This window comes from Thermobia domestica, chromosome 11 (assembly GCF_964235325.1).
Source record: "Thermobia domestica chromosome 11, izTheDome1.hap1.1, whole genome shotgun sequence".
Lineage (NCBI taxonomy): Eukaryota > Metazoa > Arthropoda > Insecta > Zygentoma > Lepismatidae > Thermobia > Thermobia domestica.
In genome coordinates this window covers 127,713,615-127,737,662 of record NC_137464.1, presented here as the reverse complement: position 1 = coordinate 127,737,662, position 24,048 = coordinate 127,713,615, and the positions used below count along the sequence as shown (strand labels likewise).

The 24,048-nt window shown below is 35.7% G+C and overlaps 1 protein-coding gene across 2 annotated transcripts in view; it reads right to left on the bottom strand.

Moving 5' to 3' along the window:
* Nucleotides 1–7,477: 7,477 nt before the first annotated feature.
* The window catches only part of LOC145664434 (uncharacterized), a 143,858-nt gene continuing 127,287 nt past the window's right edge, over nt 7,478–24,048 (bottom strand). For both annotated transcript variants that reach the window (XM_081731116.1, XM_081731117.1), the window contains exons 3-4: nt 12,152–12,277; nt 7,478–11,101 (exon numbers count right to left, since the gene is read on the bottom strand). In XM_081731116.1, coding sequence (XP_081587242.1) covers nt 10,986–11,101; nt 12,152–12,277 — 242 coding nt within the window. In that variant the 3' untranslated portion in view covers nt 7,478–10,985. The remainder of the gene's footprint in view (nt 11,102–12,151; nt 12,278–24,048) is intronic.

The window sequence follows — 24,048 nt, the reverse complement described above, 5'->3', positions numbered from 1 at the left end:
ATGGTTTTGCCGACAAAGGACTGTGAAACTCTTTTCATATTTTGTGCAAAGTAACCCCTGATGTGCAAAGTAACCCCGTCTTACGGTATCAATACGCACTTGATTATAGGCAACTATAAATAAAACTCAAAGGACAAATTAACGAGTTTTAATTTTCACAATATTCTCACTAGGTATCACTAAAAATGTTTTTATCATACTATAAGAGGCAAAATAGTATAAAATCCATACATGAATATTTGTTATGGGTGAATGACATATAGAGGAGTAATGAACAGGACACTATTAAATCATTTTTAGTTCAATGTGAGGATAGTATAATGTGATACTATGTGAGGTTGTATACGCTAAGTAATTCATTCCCAGTTAGATGTTTTGTTTACTCTTTTCCCGCGATTGGCACCAAACTAGGTGAAGACTAAGAAATAAACCGTTAGCAAAAAACAATTGTGACAGGCAAAAAAGTAGATCGTTTTGTAGTTATTACTCTGTTCATAGATTTATAAATACTCCTACACTACCAACCAGGGGTGTAATGGGGTGTATACGGGAGAATACGAAGTATGCCCATCTAACATTTTGTAGTCTAGCATAGTGGTCTCCAAACTTACGAAGCTTCTGAGCTACCGCACCGTTTTTAAATCCTACTGTGAACTACCAACTTTTTTTATTTAAAAAATCTTACATATGTTTATGGAGGAATCAGTGAAGGAATCAAGGTTAGTCAACCGGAACGTTAACGTGATCTACCGAAAATGTCCCCACGAGCTACTAGTAGCTCGCGATCGACAGTTTGGCGATCACTGTTCTAGCATATACTTAACTTATATTTACGAAAGAACAACCTATGCTGGGGTGAGTATACGCTATATAATTTTGAGAACAGTCTTCCTATCTATCTATTAAAATGCTACAACAGCAATGAAAAGCGTTTTTCTTTCGGTAAGGTATTAGGTTTGTGAAAGTTCTTTAATAATCTATTTTCTTTATTTCATCATATTTGGTTTCATATCAGAACAAACTAACCCCAGCCATTAGAGGGTTACGCCATATCGTTGGCAAAGGTTTCAATACATGGCAGTGGTGCTAATACATATACAATAGGTGCTGTAAGTGCAATGCAAAACCAACAAGAAATTGAAAAAAACACATAAAATTAGTATGGAGAAATGAACAATATATAAAGCAGTGCAAGATATCATATTAACGGTGTAAATATACAAACATATATATAATTAAAGAATAAATGTAGTTAGGTATATCATATATAAACAGGTATGATAATGATATGAAGTGCATTGACATCACAATCACATTGGGAACATTAGTTGAGACATATGTGGGTTAGATCTTCTGTCTCGGGGCGACTCGAGACTGATGTAAGATGTAATGATAGCCCAATGTTAGTGATGAGTGCAGAACATGTGCTAAAATGGAAAAATATGAGGTAGATGATCTCTGACGATGTAAATGTCAAATATTGCTCTCTCTCTGTGGCGTCCAAATTTGTCGTCTGAACATAGAGTGTGGTGAGGATGTTGAACGGTGAGTGCTGATAATCGAGATGGAGCATCGGTAAGCGCATCAACTCTTAAGGTATCAAGATAGAGTGGATGAGCGTTTGTAATGCGTGATTGAATGTATCTTGTCCGGAGTGTAGCAAGATGATTAAAAATGGTTGGAAAGTCTATGTGTTCGTAGGTCATGTAATTTGGATATGGTAATCGAATCCGATATGCCAGGCGAATAACATGGCGTTCCATAATTGCTAACTTCTCGTAGAGTTTAGGTGAAGCATGACAGCAGGCAATGTGACCAAATGTGAGAAGAGGTCGAAGAAAAACTTTGTATGTCTTTAGTAAGACATCCGTACTCAGTTCTCTGGTCGTACCCGTAAGGCAGCGTAGAAGATTTAATCTAATTAATGCTTTTTGCGCCAGTTTTTGAAAGTGAGGTTTCCAGGTGAGTTTGGTATCGAATACTACACCAAGATATTTAGCAGAGGTGTTTCGTCGAAGAAAATGGCCGTCAACTTATACACAGAGATTAGCGGGATTTTGGCGTACTTTAGTTCTACGTTTTGATGGAAGAAAAACAAGGGCTTGTGTTTTCTCCAAATTGACAGTTAATTTCCACTTCCTGCACCAGGTAAGAAAATTGTCGAGTGTCAGTTGTAGACTTCTGTTGATCAGAAGCATAGTTTTCCCTAGTGATAAAAATGCTGTGTCGTCAGCATATTGGAAAACATAGACATTAGGCGGTTTTCTAGGCATATCTGAGGCATATAAGATATATAATAATGGACTAAGTGCGGAGCCCTGCAGTACGCCTGTATGAGGAAAAATAGGTCTAGAGAGAACACTTTCTATTGAAACATACGCTATTCGATTACTTAAAAAAGAATAAATGAGACGGATATAACAAGTGGGAAGTCGGAGTAACTGTAGTTTGCGCAGCAAGCCATAATGTCATACCTTATCAAAAGCTTTCTCTAAATCCATAAGGACTAGACATGATGGAAGAGCTTTATTGTATTGATTGGTGAGAACCGTGGTTAGTTGTAGCAGTTGGTCGCTAATAGGAAAGTTTGGCCTAAAACCTGCTTAATGTGTTGGTAACAGATCGTGTTCTTTAAGATAAACAACACGATCTGTAGTCTGTTGACGAGAATCTTTTCAAATAACTTACTGAAGACAGAAGTTAACTGAATGGGCCTGTAGGAAGTAACATCATGAATAGGCTTGTTTGGTTTATGAAACATGCACACCTTTGAGACTTTCCAACGTAGCAGATAATAACCAGTGTTGAGTATGAAATTATAAATAGATACTAGCAAAGAAATAAACAGAGGTGGAGATTCTTTCAGCATCCTATACGAGATACTATCAATTCCTGGTGATGTGTTACGTTTCCGTCGAAGAACGGTATGCAATTCAGGAGCAGTGATTGGTCTGGTAAGAGGATGATTGATGTCGGATTGATGTGATGTAGAAGGTTGTAAAGAAGGTATTCTGGAAATATCAGTGCGTTCGCTCTGGCATGGAGACTCAGTTGGAGTGAATACTGTTTGTATTTGGTCTGCAAAAGCATTCGCTTTATCTGCGTCTGAAAGAAGTGGAACATTATTGACATGGAGCGGATATGTTGTAACAGTGCTTTTTCCCGTTAATTGATGAAATTTCTTCCAGTAGCGAGTAGGATATGCTTCGTCTCTCAGCTTATTGCAAGCACCAATCCAGTGCCTCCGTTTACATGCAATGAGGTAGTTTTTAACTGCCCGTTGCCATTGTCTGTGACAATGAAGATGTGTCTCGTTCCCAGTACGATGATACTCTCGAATGTGCTGCTGTGCACGTTTTACAATGGCCAGATATTGAGGCGGTAACTTTGGTCTGTGTGGGCAGCTCAGAAATGGATGTTTGAGCATTTGTAGTTACGGTATCTGTAAGCTGGGAAATAGTGTAATACAATTCAGACTCGATGGTTGGTACTGTGAGATGTCTAATGTCTCTTTCAATGGTTGTTCTATAACTATTCAAATCAGCTTTATCATAACGTTTAACAGTACGAAACACAGGAGTAGTGTGGCAAAGATGACCCTTGTTGAGCGTTAGTTTTACTGGGCAGTGATCACTACCGATTGTGTCAAGAACCTGTATTGTAAAGTCACCGACCAGATTAAATGATGTAATTACAACATCTGGTGTTGTTTGATTACTTGACTGGGTATGGCTAGGTAAGTCATGGATATGCAAATGTAACTGTTGAGTTACGTAGTTCAAAAAATGTTGTTTTTCCCGGTCGCTTCGACTATGGATATTGATATCAGCCATAATAATGACATTTCGCAAGTTTTGTGCAATATATTAAAAAAAAATCGAATTGGTTATCTCGGCCGAATATAAATTGTAGCAACGTTTATGACGTTGGAGGGAAAGTAAACAGAGAAGAGAAGATGTTTTGGATGATTGATGTAAGCCTGTAGGTGATATTGTCTGAATGGTAATTTTGGTGAAAAACCTATTGCAACTTCACCTTGAGCTCTGACGGCAGGTCCTCTATAGTCATGTCGGTGAAGGAAATGACCTGTTAGGCGTGCTGTGATATTAGGTTTGAGTGAAGTTTCATTGAGAGCAAAATATCAATTTGTTCGTCGAGTAAAAGATGCTCTAGGAGGAGTTTGTGTTGCTGGAAAGATCGTATATTAATAAATAAGAAATTCATGACTACAAGCAAGAACGACATAGAATTAAATAATAGTTTCAAGAGGCGCGATTTGAAAATGAGCATATTGTCGTGAATACGTACCATGCATATTGATGTTAAAGAACGATTTTGCAGTGGCAGTAATGGTGCGAAGTATATGATCGCATTGAAGTGGTATCACGTTCTGGAGCACTATGGTGAGGTAGCGAAGAAAATCTTCGATACTGAGCGGATGTAGGATAGATTGGGCTGGAAGTGTAGTTTTATCGCTACTTCGAATAGGTGCAGTAAACTCTGGGCGAATAGGTTCTGCAGGGGGCTTAGCCTTGCAACAGTAGCTGTACGTGGGGTGAGCCTCTCCGCAAGTGGAACACTTTGGAGGTTGTTGATTTTGACACAACCTAGTTTCATGTTGGTTGCCACAATATCCGCATTGTGATTGATTAGGACAGTTGTTAGTGAAATGAGAATTGTAGGATTGACACCTCTCGCACCTAAGAAGTATTGGCCCAGGAGTTTTAGAAGGTTCGACTCTATGGATTTTCTTATAAATAGAGGCACCATGCATCAAAAAGTAATCAATAGCCTATTGGTTTTGTGATAAAACTCGAACCACATATGTTGGTCTGTTATTGTTTTTTATGCGTATGCATTTTTCATTGTTGATGCCCTCTTGAATAAGCTCCTCGTGCACTTCGTCGTCCGTGAACTCTGGGGGAACACCACGTATAACGACAGATAACATTGGCGATTTCTTAGGAGGTGGTGGTTGTTTCGGGCTAGAATCAGACTTTTTTTTTAGTTTTGCGTTTTTCCCAAAGATTTCGTAAGACACTTTATAACGTAAATAGGTTCCGAAATTAGGATCTTTTGATTTTATAATATATCCATTTCTAGTCTGGACTATTTGTTCAACATTTGCGCGTGGAACGTATTTAATGATCTGGAGAAAGATCATCTTTGGATAAGTGTATTTCGTGTCAAAATCGGTGAGGAGAAAATTGTAAAGAAGATCTGAAGTTACGCTCAGAGTTACAGATGATGATTCTGAAGCTGGCGATCCAGTGTCCATTGGTTGGACGTTAGAAGATTGATATCCACCCCGAAATCTCTTTGCAGATTGGGTTGAGTCAGTGGATGGATGTCTTTCTTTAGACGTACTCGCTACTGGTTGACTACCCCATGAAAAGTGTCTAGTGCGACCGGTAGTTCCAGTTGTTGTAGCTTGGGCACGTGATGTGCCCATACTTGTAGGAAGAGAAGCTGGTAATTCTGTATGTCGACCGAGAGCAGATTGTACGTTAGCATTGCCAGAGTCCGCCATCACTATAAAGTAGTCTAGGGCCGAAGCCCAAAAGAATATGAGAATGAATGAAAAGATGATGATGAAGTTCAAAAAACAAGTTTGCCCTTCGAAAGTGAAAACTTCCGTCAACCCTCTAAGTGCTGTATGAGTGGTTTGGCTCACAAATGCGTATTGCAACACTTGGTCCTAGGTAGCACACTAACTGACACAAGAGAGGTTAGGCTCCTTGATTCAGTATGATGAAAAGCGTTTTTTAGGAAAGGAGAAAAGAAAATCGACTTACTCTACAAATAATGTGTTTCCGGAAAATTATGCGGAAGTGGTTCCCAAAGGAACGCGTGATCACCACGGACAGCAATGCATGTTTTGTAACGTTCCCCTTGCTGCTCACAAATTTATAATGAGTTGGTGTGGCATGTAGTTCCATTACTCCACCAGCGCTGATGACAATTACTGGATGGTCCTTGGTGCATCAAAAATGCTACACGACTTCTCCCCGTAGCATCCCAAACGCGTTCGATGGGATTTAAGTCAGTGCGATAAGCAAGTTAGTCCATTCGCTGAATATTCTTTCGTTCCAAGGGTTCTACCTCCTGTGCTGTTTGATGCGGTCGCGCATTATCAACCATAAAGAAGAAATGGGGGCCAACTGGACCTCTGAGAAGACGCATATGAAGATGAAGTACAGTGTCACAATAACGTTGACATGAGTATACTGCGTTCAATAATAGGAAAGTCGGTATGCCCATGTAACTTTATGCCTCGCACACAAGAATACTGGACTATCGAAACAATCATGTTCGACTATGTTTCTGGGCGTGTTTTCACCTTTCACAGATGAGTGTACGTCTATAGTCACTATTCAGACTGAATCTGCTCTCGTCGGAGAAAATTATGCGACCCCACTCCTTCTCGATTCACTCCTGATATCCTCGGATGTCAACGGGATATAACGTAGTGGCCATTGGGCAAAGTGTCAATCCCCCCATGCAGTTAACATGCACTATGGAGCATGAGACTGAGCGACTTGCAGTCCTCTTAGATGTGTTTGCAATTGTACCCGCTGCTTAGCGCCGGTTCCTTCTTTCCTATTTCATAATGTAGTGGTCATCCTCTGCTGTAGCTGACCGTGGTTGACCACCATCTTCCTTCACATAGTATTGCCTGTGGTTCGGAATGCTCCTCATGTACGTGAAACAAAGCTGTAGGCAATACCAAATTCCTGGATCATGTTCGTTACACTTTGTTCTTCTTCCAGTTTTCCGACAATTCTTTCCCATGCGAAGTTATCCAAATGTTGTCTCTTGGACCATATTATTGTGAGTAACACCATCGCAATGCACTTTAAGAACTCTCTTACTGATATACACACTATCTTGTCAATTTCTTTCAATTGCATCGTCTTGGGGGAGCAAACCCACTTGGCACTACGATACACTGATGTCATGCTCGTTATGCATATGTAGGAGAACTCTAGCAACATGCTGCTGAGCTTTCATTCATTTCTATCGATTACACAATATTTCATGCTTCCTTATCTATTTTGTCCTTCAGTTTTGCACACTAGTGTATATCTTAGGGTTTTTTTCTAGTCTTATTATTGAGCTAAGCAGAGAATCATGAAATTATCTTCTCTCTATATAAAAGAGAACGTACAAATCCTTTGTTAGCTCATCACGCTAATACGGCTGAACCAATTTCTTTCATTTTTGGGGGGTTATTAAGATTTGGACCCTAGATGGTTTTTATCATATCACTTTAATTTTCAATTACCAATGTCTTGAGATAATTGACCATTCAAGTGTCCATAACGTAGAAATCCTTTGTTAGCTCATCATAGCTAAATCTAACCGTATTTATATGCAACTCACATGACCGTGTCACTCGGCGGGTTAACATAAATGACAGGCGATATAATGTTAACATTTACTGCAATCTTCTATGGTTTTTATCATATCACTTGAAAGCGAAAAAGTAAAAATTATCTAAGTAACAAAGTTTATTGCGTTCCGGGGTGACCCCAGCGAAGCGGGGTGAACGCTGCTAGTGAACGATACAAAAATATATTAAGACCAGAAAATTATCTTGAAAAAGAAACATATAGACCCCTACACACAGGTATTTCAACTTAAACAGACCTAAATTATATATTATGACTGGTAACATCTCCGAAAAGATTTCTTTGGTAAAAATAGACCAGTTTTTAAGTCAAGATTTCTGTATTAATTATCCAGTTAATACTAAGCAACTCGACCAACACTTGTTCAATATTAGATAATTTGTTTGTCTTTACACTAATAATAACCCCAGGGACGGCTTTAAGATTTTACTTTTGGGTAGAACCGCTCCCTCTCTTGTGTATACGTATACACATTTGATTGATTAATGACAGTAGGAAATTACTTTTACGGTAGTGGTTGATACTATTTGTTAAACAATTATCTACAATTAATATAAATAGTGGAAACTATATTTACTTTTTATTGTATCTTTTAGCGTTTATATATTTTTCAAAATTTTTGGGTAGGCCCGCGCCTACCCAGCCTACCTGCTAAAGCCGCCACTGAGTAACTCCATAGATACATAAAAACTGAAGTCTTATCAGGTGCTAAACATAGAATCACATACACCAAAGACAAGTAGGTAACTTTTCTAATATCCTGACTACCAAAATACAAACGCTAATAAGAATTTTATAATCAATTATATCGTTCACATTTAGTCAGGAATAATATTAGTTAGAAAAACTAAGAGAAATATTCCAATTGAGAACATGTGTATACTACTTTTGACTATAAGAATAAACATAACTCAATATCTAAAAAATATTTCTCGTTTCTCAAAAGGGAATACAACAAAAGTAAAAAATGACGCAACAGATATCCTGATTCTGAGTCACACGTAATATTACTTACTGAAATCATCTGTGCTTCTAGCTACTATAACTTCATTTTTTCAATCAGGAGAATACTGTAGTATTTAGTACAGGATTAATTCGAAACTTGTATGTGTCTCAAATGTTAAATACTATTTCATTAAATTTGTCTTTTTAATAAACGTCCATACATTGCTTTTATCCATACAATTACCTATTTTGAAAAATGCTACCTATTTTACCCATTTATTATTCTCACAGCTGGACAATATATGTATACGCCTGGCGCAAAAATAACAAGCCTCGTATACTTTTGTTTGTGCTACATAATCTCGGCCATGGCTTATTGTGATAGCTCCATTCTTGATATGGAGTGTATTAAATTAATATTCCATTTCGTTACAAGAGAGATGTAAATCATACATCTCTCAAAATGTTTCCGATGTTTGCCAAGAATTGTCACTCCCTCTACCTTGAAGTCGTTTGGGCCATCATTTAACATTATTCGATTGAACTAATTTTTCTCATGGGTTACTTTGGTCTGATATGGAACCATTTTAGGCGGTGACTCAAAAAAAAAAAAATCTTCGAAGTCCAAAATAAGGACCACTCTGGATTATTTTTCTCATAGTATTTTGTAATGCTCGTAATGTTCAATAAGTACATATAAGAATGGCGATGATCACAGTTATGATATTAAAAGTTTGTTCCAGTATTTCTGAACATGTTTGGAGAAGTAAAATTGAAGTGATATAGAACTTGAATATTAATTTACAAGAATCAAGGAAGAAACTAGGTTATAGGCAGACACCCTGATTTCTACTTTGCAGCGGAAGAGCACACCTAAATGCAATGCAGATAGTTTCGTTAACAAAAGAAGAAAAACATAAATTACAAGTTTGTTTTAATTTTAAGTGCACACCATGTGAGCAACACTTATAGTGGCAAATGTAACAAAAAATCACTCTTTCCCATGTCGTAACTTCAGTGTTATAGAAAAGTAATTACAAAGAATTAGTTTAAATTGAAAAAAATAATCATCTCAGTATTCGACACATTGTATTTATCTTGAGCTTATTTAAGAAATCAAGTAGACTGTTTACGGTGAATGTAAACATACTTCATGTTCTCTTACATTCTGATAACATTATGGTATCTATTAAGATATACACTTACAACTTATCACCGGTTTATAAATATACATCGTTTCGTGTATAATAATTTTCATAGGTAACTATTCTTTCCTTTTGTAATTTTATTTGTAACCAAAAATATTACATTGAGATCATTACTAATATCTACAGAAATATTCACGAAACTGGAACACGCGAATAGTAAATTATACAATATTTCAATATAAATGGAAACAAACAGGAACTTTCCAAAACTTTCTGAAAGTTTTTAATTTAAGAATGCTATACTATTTGGACAAATTATATAAACAAAAGCATTCTTTTAAACTAATTCAAAATGAATTTTAAAGATCTATGGTTAGATATATTTAGTTTCAAGATGCAAGGAACACCTTCAACATAAGTATTACTCACACCAAAATCAGACGATTGAAGGAACTTCATGATTACTAGACAACATGTACAGACATGATCCGTACACTGTTTGTGTACCTTGTAAAGTAATTGCCAAAAAATAATGAATAATGTTTCGCTTAGTACCAAAAATATACGAAACTCTCTCTCTCTCGGTGGTCAAGAAGTATGCTAATACTGCATAGTATTTAATAGGATAATATACAAAAGAATACATTCTATATATTGTGCATAGCACAATGTAATTCACAGTGATATAATATCGATATATAAAATTAATTCAGTCTTTCACATACGACATAACAAATGCTCTATTTACAATACAGAAACTTACTCTAACATAGTGGAAACACAAGAATTTAATGTATTTCCCGTTTACTCTCCCTGACTTTACGTTATACACACACATGCATATGCACACGTACACGTGCTACATAAACAAACGTGCAATTTTTACATGTACATTCATATAGTGCAAAAAATAAAATCAATTTTAGATTTTACATACTGCATTAAAAGTGTAAGCTATTAAATATGATTTTTAGAATTATTTTTCTTGTGCCTAACACTGACCGAAAAATATCTCGATTTACTTTTAAAGCTTTAACGAACTAAAAATTTTTATCGCTAAATGTTTATAAGTATGTCAAAGCATCCAAACGCAAGAATGACGATGCAAACTAGACATTTTATGATTTAGATTTTTTTAATAAAGAAACAAACCTTCAATTTTTCATATATTTTGACAAAACGCAAATTTAAATAAAATTTAAGTAACCCACGATGATACTACACAAGTAAAAACTATCTTTCGCAACTTTATTTGCACATAAACATAACTTGCATAGCCTTTCGATATGACTTGAAAGACACAGATCATTTCATAAATCTCATCTATGGTTGAAACTCAATTTAATTTAGGATCTACATAAACATTATGTTGTACGTTATACATTATACTGTACGTTATTCAGGCGATTTAGTGATATTTACTGATAATGTTTCATGACATTTTATCACTGTTGCTTGCACTTTTTCATTACATTTGGCGTTATCTTTCAGTCACTGAATTTGAAGCTAAGTAGTTGATTACAACAGTGAGCGCCAAACTCGTACACAAAAGAATTTTTGAACCAGAAACCACATTGGAACCAGCGATGGCTTTCCCTGAAAAATAATAAAAATATAAAGATTATTTTAAAATACAATTCCTTTCTTTTCTCATAACTATTGTTGCTAACAGATTTTAAATGTTTCCTCTTTCAAGATTATAACTCTAGTCCTAAAGTTAAATCAAAAACAAAAGTCCTAATTGCGCATAAAAATATACAGGGAAATTCTAAGTTATTGAACGATTTCAGAAAGCTATACTTACTCTAATACTGAGCACAAATACATGGTTATGATGTTCTGGAAGGAGGGAACTCGATGTGAGCCCCATGTGTAATACAGTACACTTCCAAGCTGTGATCCCATTCTTGCCAAACCCTCTCAAGCATGACGATATGTCTGGTGTGATGTTCTCAATGTTTCTGGTAGTGCGCCTTCTCAATTCTGGCAATGTATTTGAAAGTGGAGGGGTGTAAATATTGCTCTTGACGGAACTCCACACTAAGAAATCACACACTGTGAGGTCTGGTGAATGTGGTGGTCATATGCAGACTGTATTGTCTGAGGCCGTTGCAAGACCAATTCATCGTCCTGGCAGGTGTCAATTTAAGTATATCTGGACATTCGTATGACAATGTGGAGGGGTCCCGTCTTGTTAGATGAACCCCTATCCCTCCTATTCCGTGACCTACGGAACTACCAGATTTTTCCGCCGGGAATCAAATTCGATCTTCCAAGCAGAAGACGTTCGGGTTTTAGGTGAAATATATGTAAATAAATAATACTTTACAAGTACAACGTTTTTTTATCACATACTTGTAAAGTTTTTGAACTTTTCATGTAATATTCTCTACATCCTAACTTTTGAACTAGAAAAACGGAGGTGAAAAACTACAATAATTACAGGATTGATGATATACAATGGTTAAGGATAAATAATTAACCAGAGTTCAGAATTCAAAACATTGTGTTTGTTTGGTTTCGCAGGGCCATTTCGATAGACGCAATGAGCGTTTTATCCTAAAAGCATACCCTATACATTCCGTTTTACGCTATATTATTAGACTAATCACCGAATGACATGTAATTTAACACAGGAATACTTACACTTAGATCCTATGATATCATGGCAACAGCAGTTTATTATTCGGAAATACTCTTCACAGTTCCTAACAATAGGTCTGCAGAATGGAAAATTAACATAGCATTGATGCTCGGCATATGGAAAGGGCTCTAGAATAGAAACAAAGAAAACTACTGAGCACAAGGAAATTGCTGAGAAAAAAAATTAAGGTATAAGCACCTTCAACAAAATAATATAATAAGAGACAAATTTGACCGGTTAATGAAATGATCTCGAACACCGCAACTATAGCTATCACTATCTCTAGATATGAAATCTGAAAGGGATCATAACTTTTCTATTTGAAACAATACTGCATTATTCCCTTGTTACACTAGTGTTAGGGACACTATGCTTCTCATGTTAGCTCGAGAAAAATAATCTAAACAGTAAATGCTTTCTATAAAGCAAAACTGTTAACATTTTGCTTTAAAATAACTTTTCCTGAATACCATATGTTGCGATAATTATCAAATATATGATGCAGCTTCATTTTTGGTTCACTCTGCAGACAAAAAGTGTGACGTGATGGAAAGAATTTGACTTGATTTTCAGACTTAGCGGGTCGAAATTATTTAAAAACACCCATCTCCGTGACTTCTGCACAAAAAATGTAAAAATTTGTTGGATAGTGTTATTAACTGCAGTTACATATGACAAACTGATCTGTCACAACTTTCGCTCAATCATAGGCGCTGATTTTTAAGTTTCTTAATGGGTGCTCAGGCTTTGGCACTAACGTTTCATATTCTTCTTTTTATCTTTCTTTAGTAGATCCAATAAACCAATGGCTCCCAAATTCTTCCTGAGAGGCGAGAAAGACTGTCAAGAGCTGCTGAAATAAAATGAACCGTGAAATCATTTTTCAATTGAAAAGGCTTAAAAATAATTTTATTTTGATTTATTTTACCACGATTTCCTAAACTTTATATTGAAAAACAAATCTTAAACATTAAGATTTTGTTTGTAAATGTCAAACGTGTTTAGCAATATTGGCCAAAATAAAGGGACAGAAAAAAACGATTACAGTTAAATCTTTAGAAAATTTTAGGACAATTTAAGAGAAAATAGAAAATGATTCAACTGTCTTGTAATTTACATAAAGCATTTTACATTTTTAAAAACATAAATTAACAACATCAAACATCAAGTTCTGCGTACGGATTATTATTATCTTTGTAATGTTATATCGCTCGATCCTCGAGATGCCGTAAACCTGAAGAGTCTAAAAAATAGGTCTATTAAAGACTCTATTAAAAGAGATCTATTGACAAATGATTTTAACACATATGCATCCCTATATAAAATTTAACATGGGATCACATGCACTATATTTTCTTTTTATTATTCACATCAGAAAGTGTAATTTCGAAGTTAATTTCAACGCAAAAATTCAATGGGTGCTCAGCACCAATTAAATACTTTCAACGGATGCTTGAGTCTCGAAGAGCCCACGTAGTTGGCGCCTATGCACTCGATTATTTTGTTCAAAGACAGAACAAGAGTTCAGCAATTGCATTAGTAGTTTTTTCAGTGGATTGACAAGAAGAGCGAGAGTAGTTTTTTTTTTTCTTTCTTCAAGATTTTGAATCATTTGTTTGGGGTTGTTTCAGCTACAAGAAACATACGGACGAAATGTTGTCCACAATACGTTCAGATAGTCTGGGATAAAACAAAAGACAACTCGCACAAAAATAACAACTTTATTCTATTTTTTCTTCTTGCTGATATATATATATATAGGGCTATATATACAGGGTGGGCCATTTTAATTAATCCACGGAAATATCTGAAAAATGATAAAACATAGAAGAAATGTTTCAAGTACACGTTATATATTGCTAAGGGGGAAACCCAATTCCGCCAAAAGTACCCCTCCTCGCCCCCCTAAATGGGGGTAACGGGGGGTAACTTTGAAATGTCAAATGGGAACATGGGTCGAGTAATACCTCGTTCGAAAGGTCTTGGAAAACTAAGTGAAGCTGTACCAAAAGATGTTTCATATTGTGCACCAGTTTCAAAATGGCCGCCATAATATGGTTCGGAAACTCCAGTACCCGTAGTATGAAAACCATGGAAGGTCAATGAATGGAACAAAATTGAAATACGTAAATATCATAGGACATATCAAATGATGTAATCCCTGTGATCCCAGTGGCCTCCCTAAAGGGGTCTTGTGGGCTAACTTCAAAATTTCAATGTCCGACCGGACAACGGTTCGGGCGTACGCTTGACCTACCCAATGCTGTTTGGAAGGCAGACTTCATGCATAGAGAATTGGTGCACTAAGTTAACGCGGATGGCCACAGTTACATTTTGATTAACTATTAGCATTCATGTCATATTGTGAGCTTGAGGGACGAAACGGTGTGTACGTATATCCCCGAAATGCTTTCTGAATAACCAGCACGCATTGCATAAAAGTTTCTCTTTTTTAGTCACTACAGCGTCATCCTTACAAACAAATGTTTGAACCACACCATACCTATTTGTAAGGTTAGCCTTAATTTACGAATTAAAGTAGAGTTCTCGTTTGAACTTTCACTTTACTTTCCACCCCACTCACATACAGAGCGCAGGGAGAGATCATTTTGCAAGACTTGGATTTCTCTTTATACATTATGGCAATTTTACTCTAATATTTTTATCTCTGTTGTATTATTCTCGAGCCTTGGAACGCCTCCGTGGTTTTCCTATTTAATTTTCGTTATTTTCATTTATGTCTAACCGTATTCATACTATGGGCACTAGACGTTTTCTTAGACACAGTCACCATGTCTTTGCGATCATTATGAAAACGGTGTCTCATGTCGAAAATTTTCTTACAGAAGCTGTTTGATATTAATTTGTCTATGTAACGTGATGTTACTCGCTTCAAGCTGCTATTTGAAATTTTCAAGTTGGCCCCGGATACCTTTCAGTTGGCCCTTGGAGTCACCCCGACAACACCTCTCGATGTGCCTTACGTCAGTTAGCTACTCCAGTTTTTCTTTTGTTGATTTATCTCCAATCGCTTTCATACTACGGGTACTAAACCTTTTCTCTGATACGGATACTATGTTTCGGCGGCCTTTTGAGAACACTGCCATTTCACATCAATCGTTTTCTCCTGCAATATGTTAGATTTTGCAAGATTTATCGAACGACGTACCACTCGACTCATGTTACTATTTGAAATTTTGAAGTTAGCCCCCAAGACCCCTTTAGGGAGGCCACTAGGATCACAGGGACCACACCGTTCGATATGCCCTCACGTATTAAAATTTACGTATTTCAATTTTGTTCCATTCATTTACCTTCCATGGTTTTCACACTACGGGTACTGGAGTTTCCGAACCATATTATGGCGGCCATTTTGAAACCGGTGCACAATATGGAACATCTTTTGGTACAGCGTTACTTAGTTTTCCAAGACCTTTCGAACGAGGTATTACTCGACCCATGTTCCCATTTGACATTTCAAAGTTACCCCCCGTTACCCCCATTTAGGGTGGGCGGGGAGGGGTACTTTTGGCGGAATTGGGTTTCCCCCTTAGCAATATATAACGTGTACTTGAAACATTTCTTCTATGTTTTATCATTTTTCAGATATTTCCGTGGATTAATTAAAATGGCCCACCCTGTATACACATTTTATTGGTGTGTAAATACATTTTTGTACAAGTGTAATATCAAATTTTACGTCCATCAATTTTCATATACCGTGTAAGTTAATATATAGAATTTCAGCACAAGATTCAAAATAAAATGTAGGAAATACTTTTGATTTCATGTTTGCGAGACGGTATAGTAATCACTCGCATATTTGCAAATGGAAGGACATTTTCAACCATTTTACTAACAGCAGTTAATCTCAATTGAAGCCAGCAGCTCATGTTTACTTTCGAGCGACGTAAGGAGAGAAACACCGGAATAGGATCGCATGAAGAACAAATGAAGAAGTTGAAAAGGAACAGTTCAGATTTAGGAGAGTAAGGGCACAAGTGATGCATTTCATTTATTAACGGTAATCGTTGAAAGGTTAATAGAAAAATGGAAATAATTTGTATTAATTGATCTAGAAAGAGTTTTTGATTCATGAACTAGGAACTGTTGTTGAGAGTCCTAAAGAAGATTGGGTTTGGAATGGAAAGATCGATGATTCATACGAAACTTATATAGCAACCAACAAGTATTAAAATATAGGAAGAAATGATAGAGGAGGGTGTAATTGGAAGGGGATTTTGACAATGATTATTGTCTCGCACCAACGTTATTTAATATGTCTAGAAGAGATAGTGAAAAAGATTCTACTGAAGACGGTATTTTGATAGGAGGTAAAATAATTAGGTGTATACGGTTTACAGATGATATGGCGCTTACTGCGGACTCTGAAAATAAAACCAATAAGATGTTAGAAAACAAGAAGAAGAGAAGAATTTGGGAGAAAATAAATAGTAGAAAGACAAAAGCCATGGAGACTGAAGCGAAGCGGTCTGTGTCAAATATAGAAGTAGGAGAGAATAGGACAGGTGACTAGTTTTCAATACCTGGGTAGTATCTAATGAGGACATGAAGTGTACAACGAGATACTTTGTATCGGTTGATAATTATCTGTATCTTGGGCAGAAAGTGCTTCTACACAAGCACTATACCTGATATAATGTTAATTAAAAATAACAAAAGAAGAATGTTTTAATATATGTAAGAAATATACATTATTGTATATTTGGTTGCTATGTAGTTTGTTTATAGATACCTAATTAACATGTATGATCGCAAGACAGTTTGAGTGAATATACGTTAAAAGAGAATCAACGAATAAATTATTTAATACTCATCATCGACTTGTAATTTCAGTAGAAAAGGTGATAATACTAGTGGATATAATTACTGAAGATATTTTAAGGTGTGAACAATTATTGCCACTAAAGATTTACTTATATTATTAGCCGAACCAGGGTTAACGGCTACCTTTGGTGAGTCGTTGTAAAATTTTTGGTTTACCTCACCCGGGATTCTTGTAAATTCATATCCCGAAGTCTAAAGTAAGGGTGAATTTACCTCAGTAAGAAGGTTCATGAATACGAACTCAACTATTCTTAGAAGTGGTAGAATAATCACAAGAAAAATTATGATCGGTGAGATAGTAGAGAATGAAACTGTTGACAGTGTTAACAACGAGCAAAACATAGCTCCCATTACACCCGAAATGTTGACATTAGAAGACAAAATTTTAATGGCATTACAGCGACAGGAACAAAGCCGAAAAGACGATTTAGAAGTCATGAAACAGATGTCGGAAGAATTAAAACAAACGGTCCAGCAGAAATCCGAAGAATCAAGTAGGCAATATGAAGAATTAAGTAGACGATTGGAGCAAATAGATCAAAAATCAGAAGAGACGAAACAATCTGTTATCCAGACTGTGAAAGACATCACATTACAGTTTGATGAAAAGCTAAAAAGATTATCTGAAGATTACCAGGATAATTACAACCATGTAATCCAAGATGTCAATTGTGTAAAAAAGGATTTGGAAGTAATAGAATCTTCTGTTCGTCAGCAAAAGATTCAGGTCACAGATAATTCTAACCAAATACGTGCAAATACTCAATTGATATCTACCTTACAAGAGGAAATTAGGACGTTACAAATTAAGGACAACGCATACCACAACAACATGGTTAATGATCGTTTGGAGTTCCCTTATTCACAAGAGATGACCTCGCATTCACCCGCAGCAGATCAACGTGGACCTTACGTTATCTCTTCTTCAAGTAATCCATCCGATGAGGACATTATTTTGGAAAGAATTCATCCAAGGAATACAGATGGGCGGAAAAGAGATGGTGGAACCACGCATAACGCAGTAGGTAGAAATTGTCACTCAACACGAACACGAAATGGTGAAAAGAATGTAAAGTTAAGTGTAAAGATGAGCGAAATACGTGCTATGAGTAAGTTTAGTGGTAAATGTAATGAAAATGCTACTTCTTTCCTAGAAAAATTTCAGGATGAGTGCAGTATAATGTGTATAGATAAATCCCAATATATGAAACTAATCCCTCATTTATTACTCCCACCATGTTCTTTATGGTTTAAAGCAGTACGGGATCACGTCAATACATATGAGGAATTCAAAGCAGCGCTGATTGCAAATTACGAAAACGACTTTTTACTTGCAAACAGAGATGCCACGATTAGAAACCAACCTTTTAATCCTCGCTTGCACAAATCTGTTGTTGATTTTGTTGTAAATACGTATAACGAATTAAAAGTCGTAAATCCACTGCAATCGGAATCTAGAGTGATTGGATCTATTCGAAATTTACTACCGTTTAAACTACAACAGATCCTGTTTTCTACGCAATGCATGAGTTTTAATCACCTATTAATGCTTGTCCAATGTTATGAAACTCAATATCAGGCACTGAATCATCAAGCGGGAGTAGGTAAAATTAAAAACAATTCAGATCACCTTGTACCTGTTCGGAATCTAAATATCCGTAATGTAAATGATACGGAACATAACCTAAATCGAGTAAATTTAAACAATCAGAACGAGCAAAATAGGCAAAGATATGTTGGGAATCCACCTAACCTAATTAATCGTGACAATCCTTATGTCAGACCATATAACCAAAGTAGATTCAAAAATAGACGAAATACATGGCGAAATTCCAGGAATACAGTAAACTACATGGACAGACGTAATCGTAATTCAAGAGATGGCACTTCGTATCAAAATCAAGATAATGACAATTCCTGTACAGAATAACAATGCGGGACATAATCATGATTGTGCGGTACAATGTACTTTATTGGAACCATATACGAGTATGAATTTAAACTAACTGCAGCTGATGTGGTAGGGGTTAAACCCATATCAGCTATAGATTCTCATGAACATTTATCTTCAAATTTATGCGATAATGTCAAACCCATATCAGCTATTGATTCTTATGAACATTTATCTTCAAATTTACGTGTTCATGTTAATGATGAGAACGACCTTTTACATGACGTATCTGTAAATAATTATTCGGAAATAGCAGTCAATAGATGTCAGTATCAATTTATGCCTGTAGTAAATCGTTGTTGGTCCAAAGATGATAATGTCAATGATGGTTTTGATGTTGAAGAAAACTTTGTATTTTTAAAATCATACAGTACAGCTAAAATACCTGTCAAAATCAATGGGTTAAGCACGGAAGCTTTATTGGATACAGGCGCAAACGCCTCGTTATTATCATATTCGTCATGGAAAGCAATTACTAGTGATTATTCGAATTCTAAATTACAAAAGGCTGAGAATCTCATTATAGTCGATTTTACCGGTAAACATAAAAAGAGAGTAGCCGGAATTACTCGTGTGACAATAGCTATTCAAGATTTTGAAATGTCAATTCCTATTCTAGTGATAAAGGAACTGAATGAAAAACTAATTATTGGTTTAGATTTATTGTCTCAATTGCGTGTCATGCTCGATTTCAGAAAGCAAACGTTAACTATACCCGGCATACCTCAGGAAATCGTTCAGAAACTTCTTCCTAAATCTGATGATATTGCTTGTCAATATCATAATGTTCCTAATGTATTGAATAATGTTTCTGTAAGTTCAGAAAGTGATAAATTAAATGATCAACTAACGAAAGTCACACAAAATTTGATGGATTCAAAAGATGATGTATTGTTTTCTGAGTGTGTTAAGTCACTTGAAAGTAGTCTTGATTTTATAGATGATACAGTAAAAACTCACTTTAAGGATATTTTATATAAACATAAAAATGTCTTTTCAGAACGTCCTGGGTGTTGTAAGGATTTTGTTTATTCTTTCAAGGTTAAGACAGATAAACCTATTGTGACTAAGCCCTATATAATTCCCTACCGATACAGGGAAAATGTACGTCAGCAAATTACAGACATTTTAAGAGAGGGGATCATTAGGCCTTCACGAAGCATTCACCTTAATCCATTACATGTAGTTCCTAAGAAAAATGGTTCTCTACGTGTAGTTTTGGATTTGAGACGCACGAATTGTCATATTGATTTGGAACAAGTGAGGTATCCTCCAGTGGAAGAAATATTAGCCTCTTTACAAGGGAATGCAGTCTTCGGAAATTTAGATCTAGTACTGGCTTATAATCAGGTCGAATTACATGAGGATTCGAAACCGTACACGGCATTTAGTTTTGAAGGTCACTTATATGAGTACAACCGTGTAGTCTTTGGGCTTATCAATGGTAGTGCGGCGTTAGCTTCCTGCTTAAATAAAGTCTTAGGTCAAGACTTACGCAGCAACGTGATAACCTACGCTGATGACATCTTGATAATGGGAAAAAATCCGCATGAATACTTTAAGTACTTAGATATAGTTTTAGATAGATTGGAAAGTTCGGGTCTTACTATCAACCTACAGAAATCCAAATTTCTACAAAATTCTATAGAATTCCTTGGCTACCAAATTGATGCATCTTGTTTACAGTTCAGTCAATCTAAAGTACAAGCCATAGAGGATCTGCCTGCACCGTTAAATGTGAAACAGACACGGCAAGTATTAGGGCTCTTCAATTGGTTTCGCAAAGCCATCCCGCGATTTGCTGAGATAGCCCAACCTTTATTTACGATTATAAAGAAAGGAGTACCATGGCGATGGGGTCCGATTCAAGAACATAGTTTTAATAAGTTGAAGGAGAGCGTAAAGCGAAACATCCATTTGAATCACCCTCGATATGACGTTCCTTTCTATGTCCAGTGTGACGGTTCTCAACTTGGAATCTCTGCAGTACTCTGGCAACCAAATCCAACCATTAAGGAACCGGCCGTTATCCATTGCGCTAGCCGTACTTTAAAGAAAGCTGAGAAAGGATACACCACGACAGAAATCGAACTTTTGGCCGTACGTTTTGCGATACAAAAATTTGCATCATATCTCAGTGGATGCCATTTCATAGTACTTACCGACCATAATTCATTACGATACCTTAACAGCATACAGGGATATAATAACAGACTACTTCGTTGGTTGTTAGAGCTTCAATCTTATGACTTTGAAGTACAACACATTAAAGGGGTAGATAATGGACCCGTAGATACCTTATCACGTCTGTTTCCTGGAGAAGAACAACATATCTTGTCCATCAACGAATTCAAGGTCTTACAGGATGAAATAGCCACCATTTCAATGGAAGATCTAAGAGAACATCAACTGAATCATCATGAATACAACCAAATCATGAAACATTTGTCTTCATGCAGTGAGGAATGTAATTGCCCCAAACAATGGAATTCCAGATTTAAATTATCCAACGGAATTCTACTTATTAAAGATTTTAAATTCAAGTCTAGAAACAAAATTTGCATTCCACCTACGCTGACAACCCGTATATTAAAAGCCTATCATGACGATTTCGGTCATTTTGGTTATGTGAAAGTATGTGCCTTGATTAATAAATCTTTTTATTGGAGAGGAATGAGAGCTCAAATCAAAAATCATATCAAGGACTGTATTGAATGTATGCGAATCAAACATAACTACCAGGCTGTACAAAAACCTATGCTCTCAATAACGCCAGAGAGACCACATTCGTTCTTATCTATCGATCTATATGGACCGTTACCACGAGCAGCTACCGGAGAAACTTATCTACTTACTACTATGGATATCTTTTCGCGCTATGTAGTAGCTTATCCTCTGCGTAGAGCAACTTCCACTGCTATCATAAATAAAATCTTGAACGTATACATTCCACATTGTGGTCCTGTCGAACACATATTATGTGATAATGGTTCACAGTTCAAAAGTGATGTGTTTATTAAAGCAATGAGCAAGGCTAACATTAAAATTCATTTCGTAACTCCGTACCATCCTAGCAGCTCTGTCGTAGAAAATGTGCATCGTAATTTTGGTATGTTGTTTCGACACTTCTGTAAAGATAAACATGCCGAATGGATTAAGCATGTCAATCAAATCACGTATCTTTTGAATCATTCGATATCAGACACATTGGGCGTGTCTCCTGCTAATGTACATAACGGTTCTGATTTGATTTTCCCTGTGGAACAACATTTTAATGTCAAGTTAGAAGATTCGACAATCGTAGATTCTTCAAGTTTAGTGAATATGGTAAAAATTCGAAGACACAACAAATTTTTGAAACGTAATTCCCAATTAGAGTCTTTACAAGAAGGAAAATATCGGATCAAGATCAATGACTTAGTTTTTGTTAAACAACATCCACAAAGTAATGCGTTGTTAAAGAAGATTTATAAATTTTGTGACATTTTCTCAGGTCCTTATTTATGTTTCAAGGAAATAAACCCTAAAGTTTTTGAATTGTTGAACGCTAAAACGGGTACGTCAATTGGACTTCGTAATATAGATGAGTTGAAGGTTTGGAGACCTACCCAGTATACAAGAGAAAAATGGATGCGTTTAGTGAAAAGATTAGTTGCACCTGACATTCTTGCTCAAATTAATAAGAATGAAGGAGACTAAAAGAAAAAAAGGTGTCTTCTGTTTGTGTAAAAATAAATTTATTTTCTTCCTTTTACTCGTCCGAACGTAGGTTACATTTAATTTTTGATTTTTACTTAATTTAATTTTCTTTAATTCTCATTAATCAATGATAATTTTCAAATGATTTTAATTCTTCCTTGTTAATGTGAAGAATTATAATTCGATTCATAATTGATTAAAAGCAAAGGTTATTTATATTATATTGATTTGTGTTGAAACTTTGTTGTCAAAGATTATGTTAAGTATAAGGTCCATTCTATTAAGCTAATTATCCGACGACTGTCTTCATGCGCTACCTTATATGTTACTCGAATAAGATTCTTCTGTATTCTGACGCCTTATTGATACGATGTATACATTAAAAATATCATCTAACGTAGTTATTATATAATGCGCCCTGGAAAGATCAAACATTTTTTGTTAACATCACCGTTTTTAATAATGATTGAAACTATTGATCATTGTAATGTGTTTTAAAATGTAATTATTTCTTACGTTTTTGACTTCGCACCCTTCGTTGATTATATTAGTAAGCGACGACGTTTTTATAATAAAAGATAAATATTAATGGAATAAAAGACTTATTATAAATGTATCTATATGAAGGAAACTTAATGAAGTTATATACGAGGGGCGATCAAAATGTAAAGGACATAATTAATATATCATTATTATAAACAGACCAGTGGTTCTTAAATATAAAAGTCAAGCTCCTTTGTAACTTTTATATTTAGTCCCATTATCGGGCGACATTTTATACAACGAGATACTTTGTATCGGTTGATAATTATCTGTATCTTGGGCAGAAAGTGCTTCTACACAAGCACTATACCTGATATAATGTTAATTAAAAATAACAAAAGAAGAATGTTTTAATATATGTAAGAAATATACATTATTGTATATTTGGTTGCTATGTAGTTTGTTTATAGATACCTAATTAACATGTATGATCGCAAGACAGTTTGAGTGAATATACGTTAAAAGAGAATCAACGAATAAATTATTTAATACTCATCATCGACTTGTAATTTCAGTAGAAAAGGTGATAATACTAGTGGATATAATTACTGAAGATATTTTAAGGTGTGAACAATTATTGCCACTAAAGATTTACTTATATTATTAGCCGAACCAGGGTTAACGGCTACCTTTGGTGGGTCGTTGTAAGTGTGAACGTGAAATAAGAGCAAGGGTAGGAAGTAGCAAAAGTATCATTTAGAAGGAAGAAGAATGTATTTTGTGTGTCCTTGAATAAAGAGTTGAGAAAAACTCATAAAATGTTTCGCGTGGTATATTAATTCTGCACGGGGGCAGAAACATAGATATTGTTCAAAAGTGATGAAAAAAGACTGGTAGCTTTGGAAATGCAGGTACAGA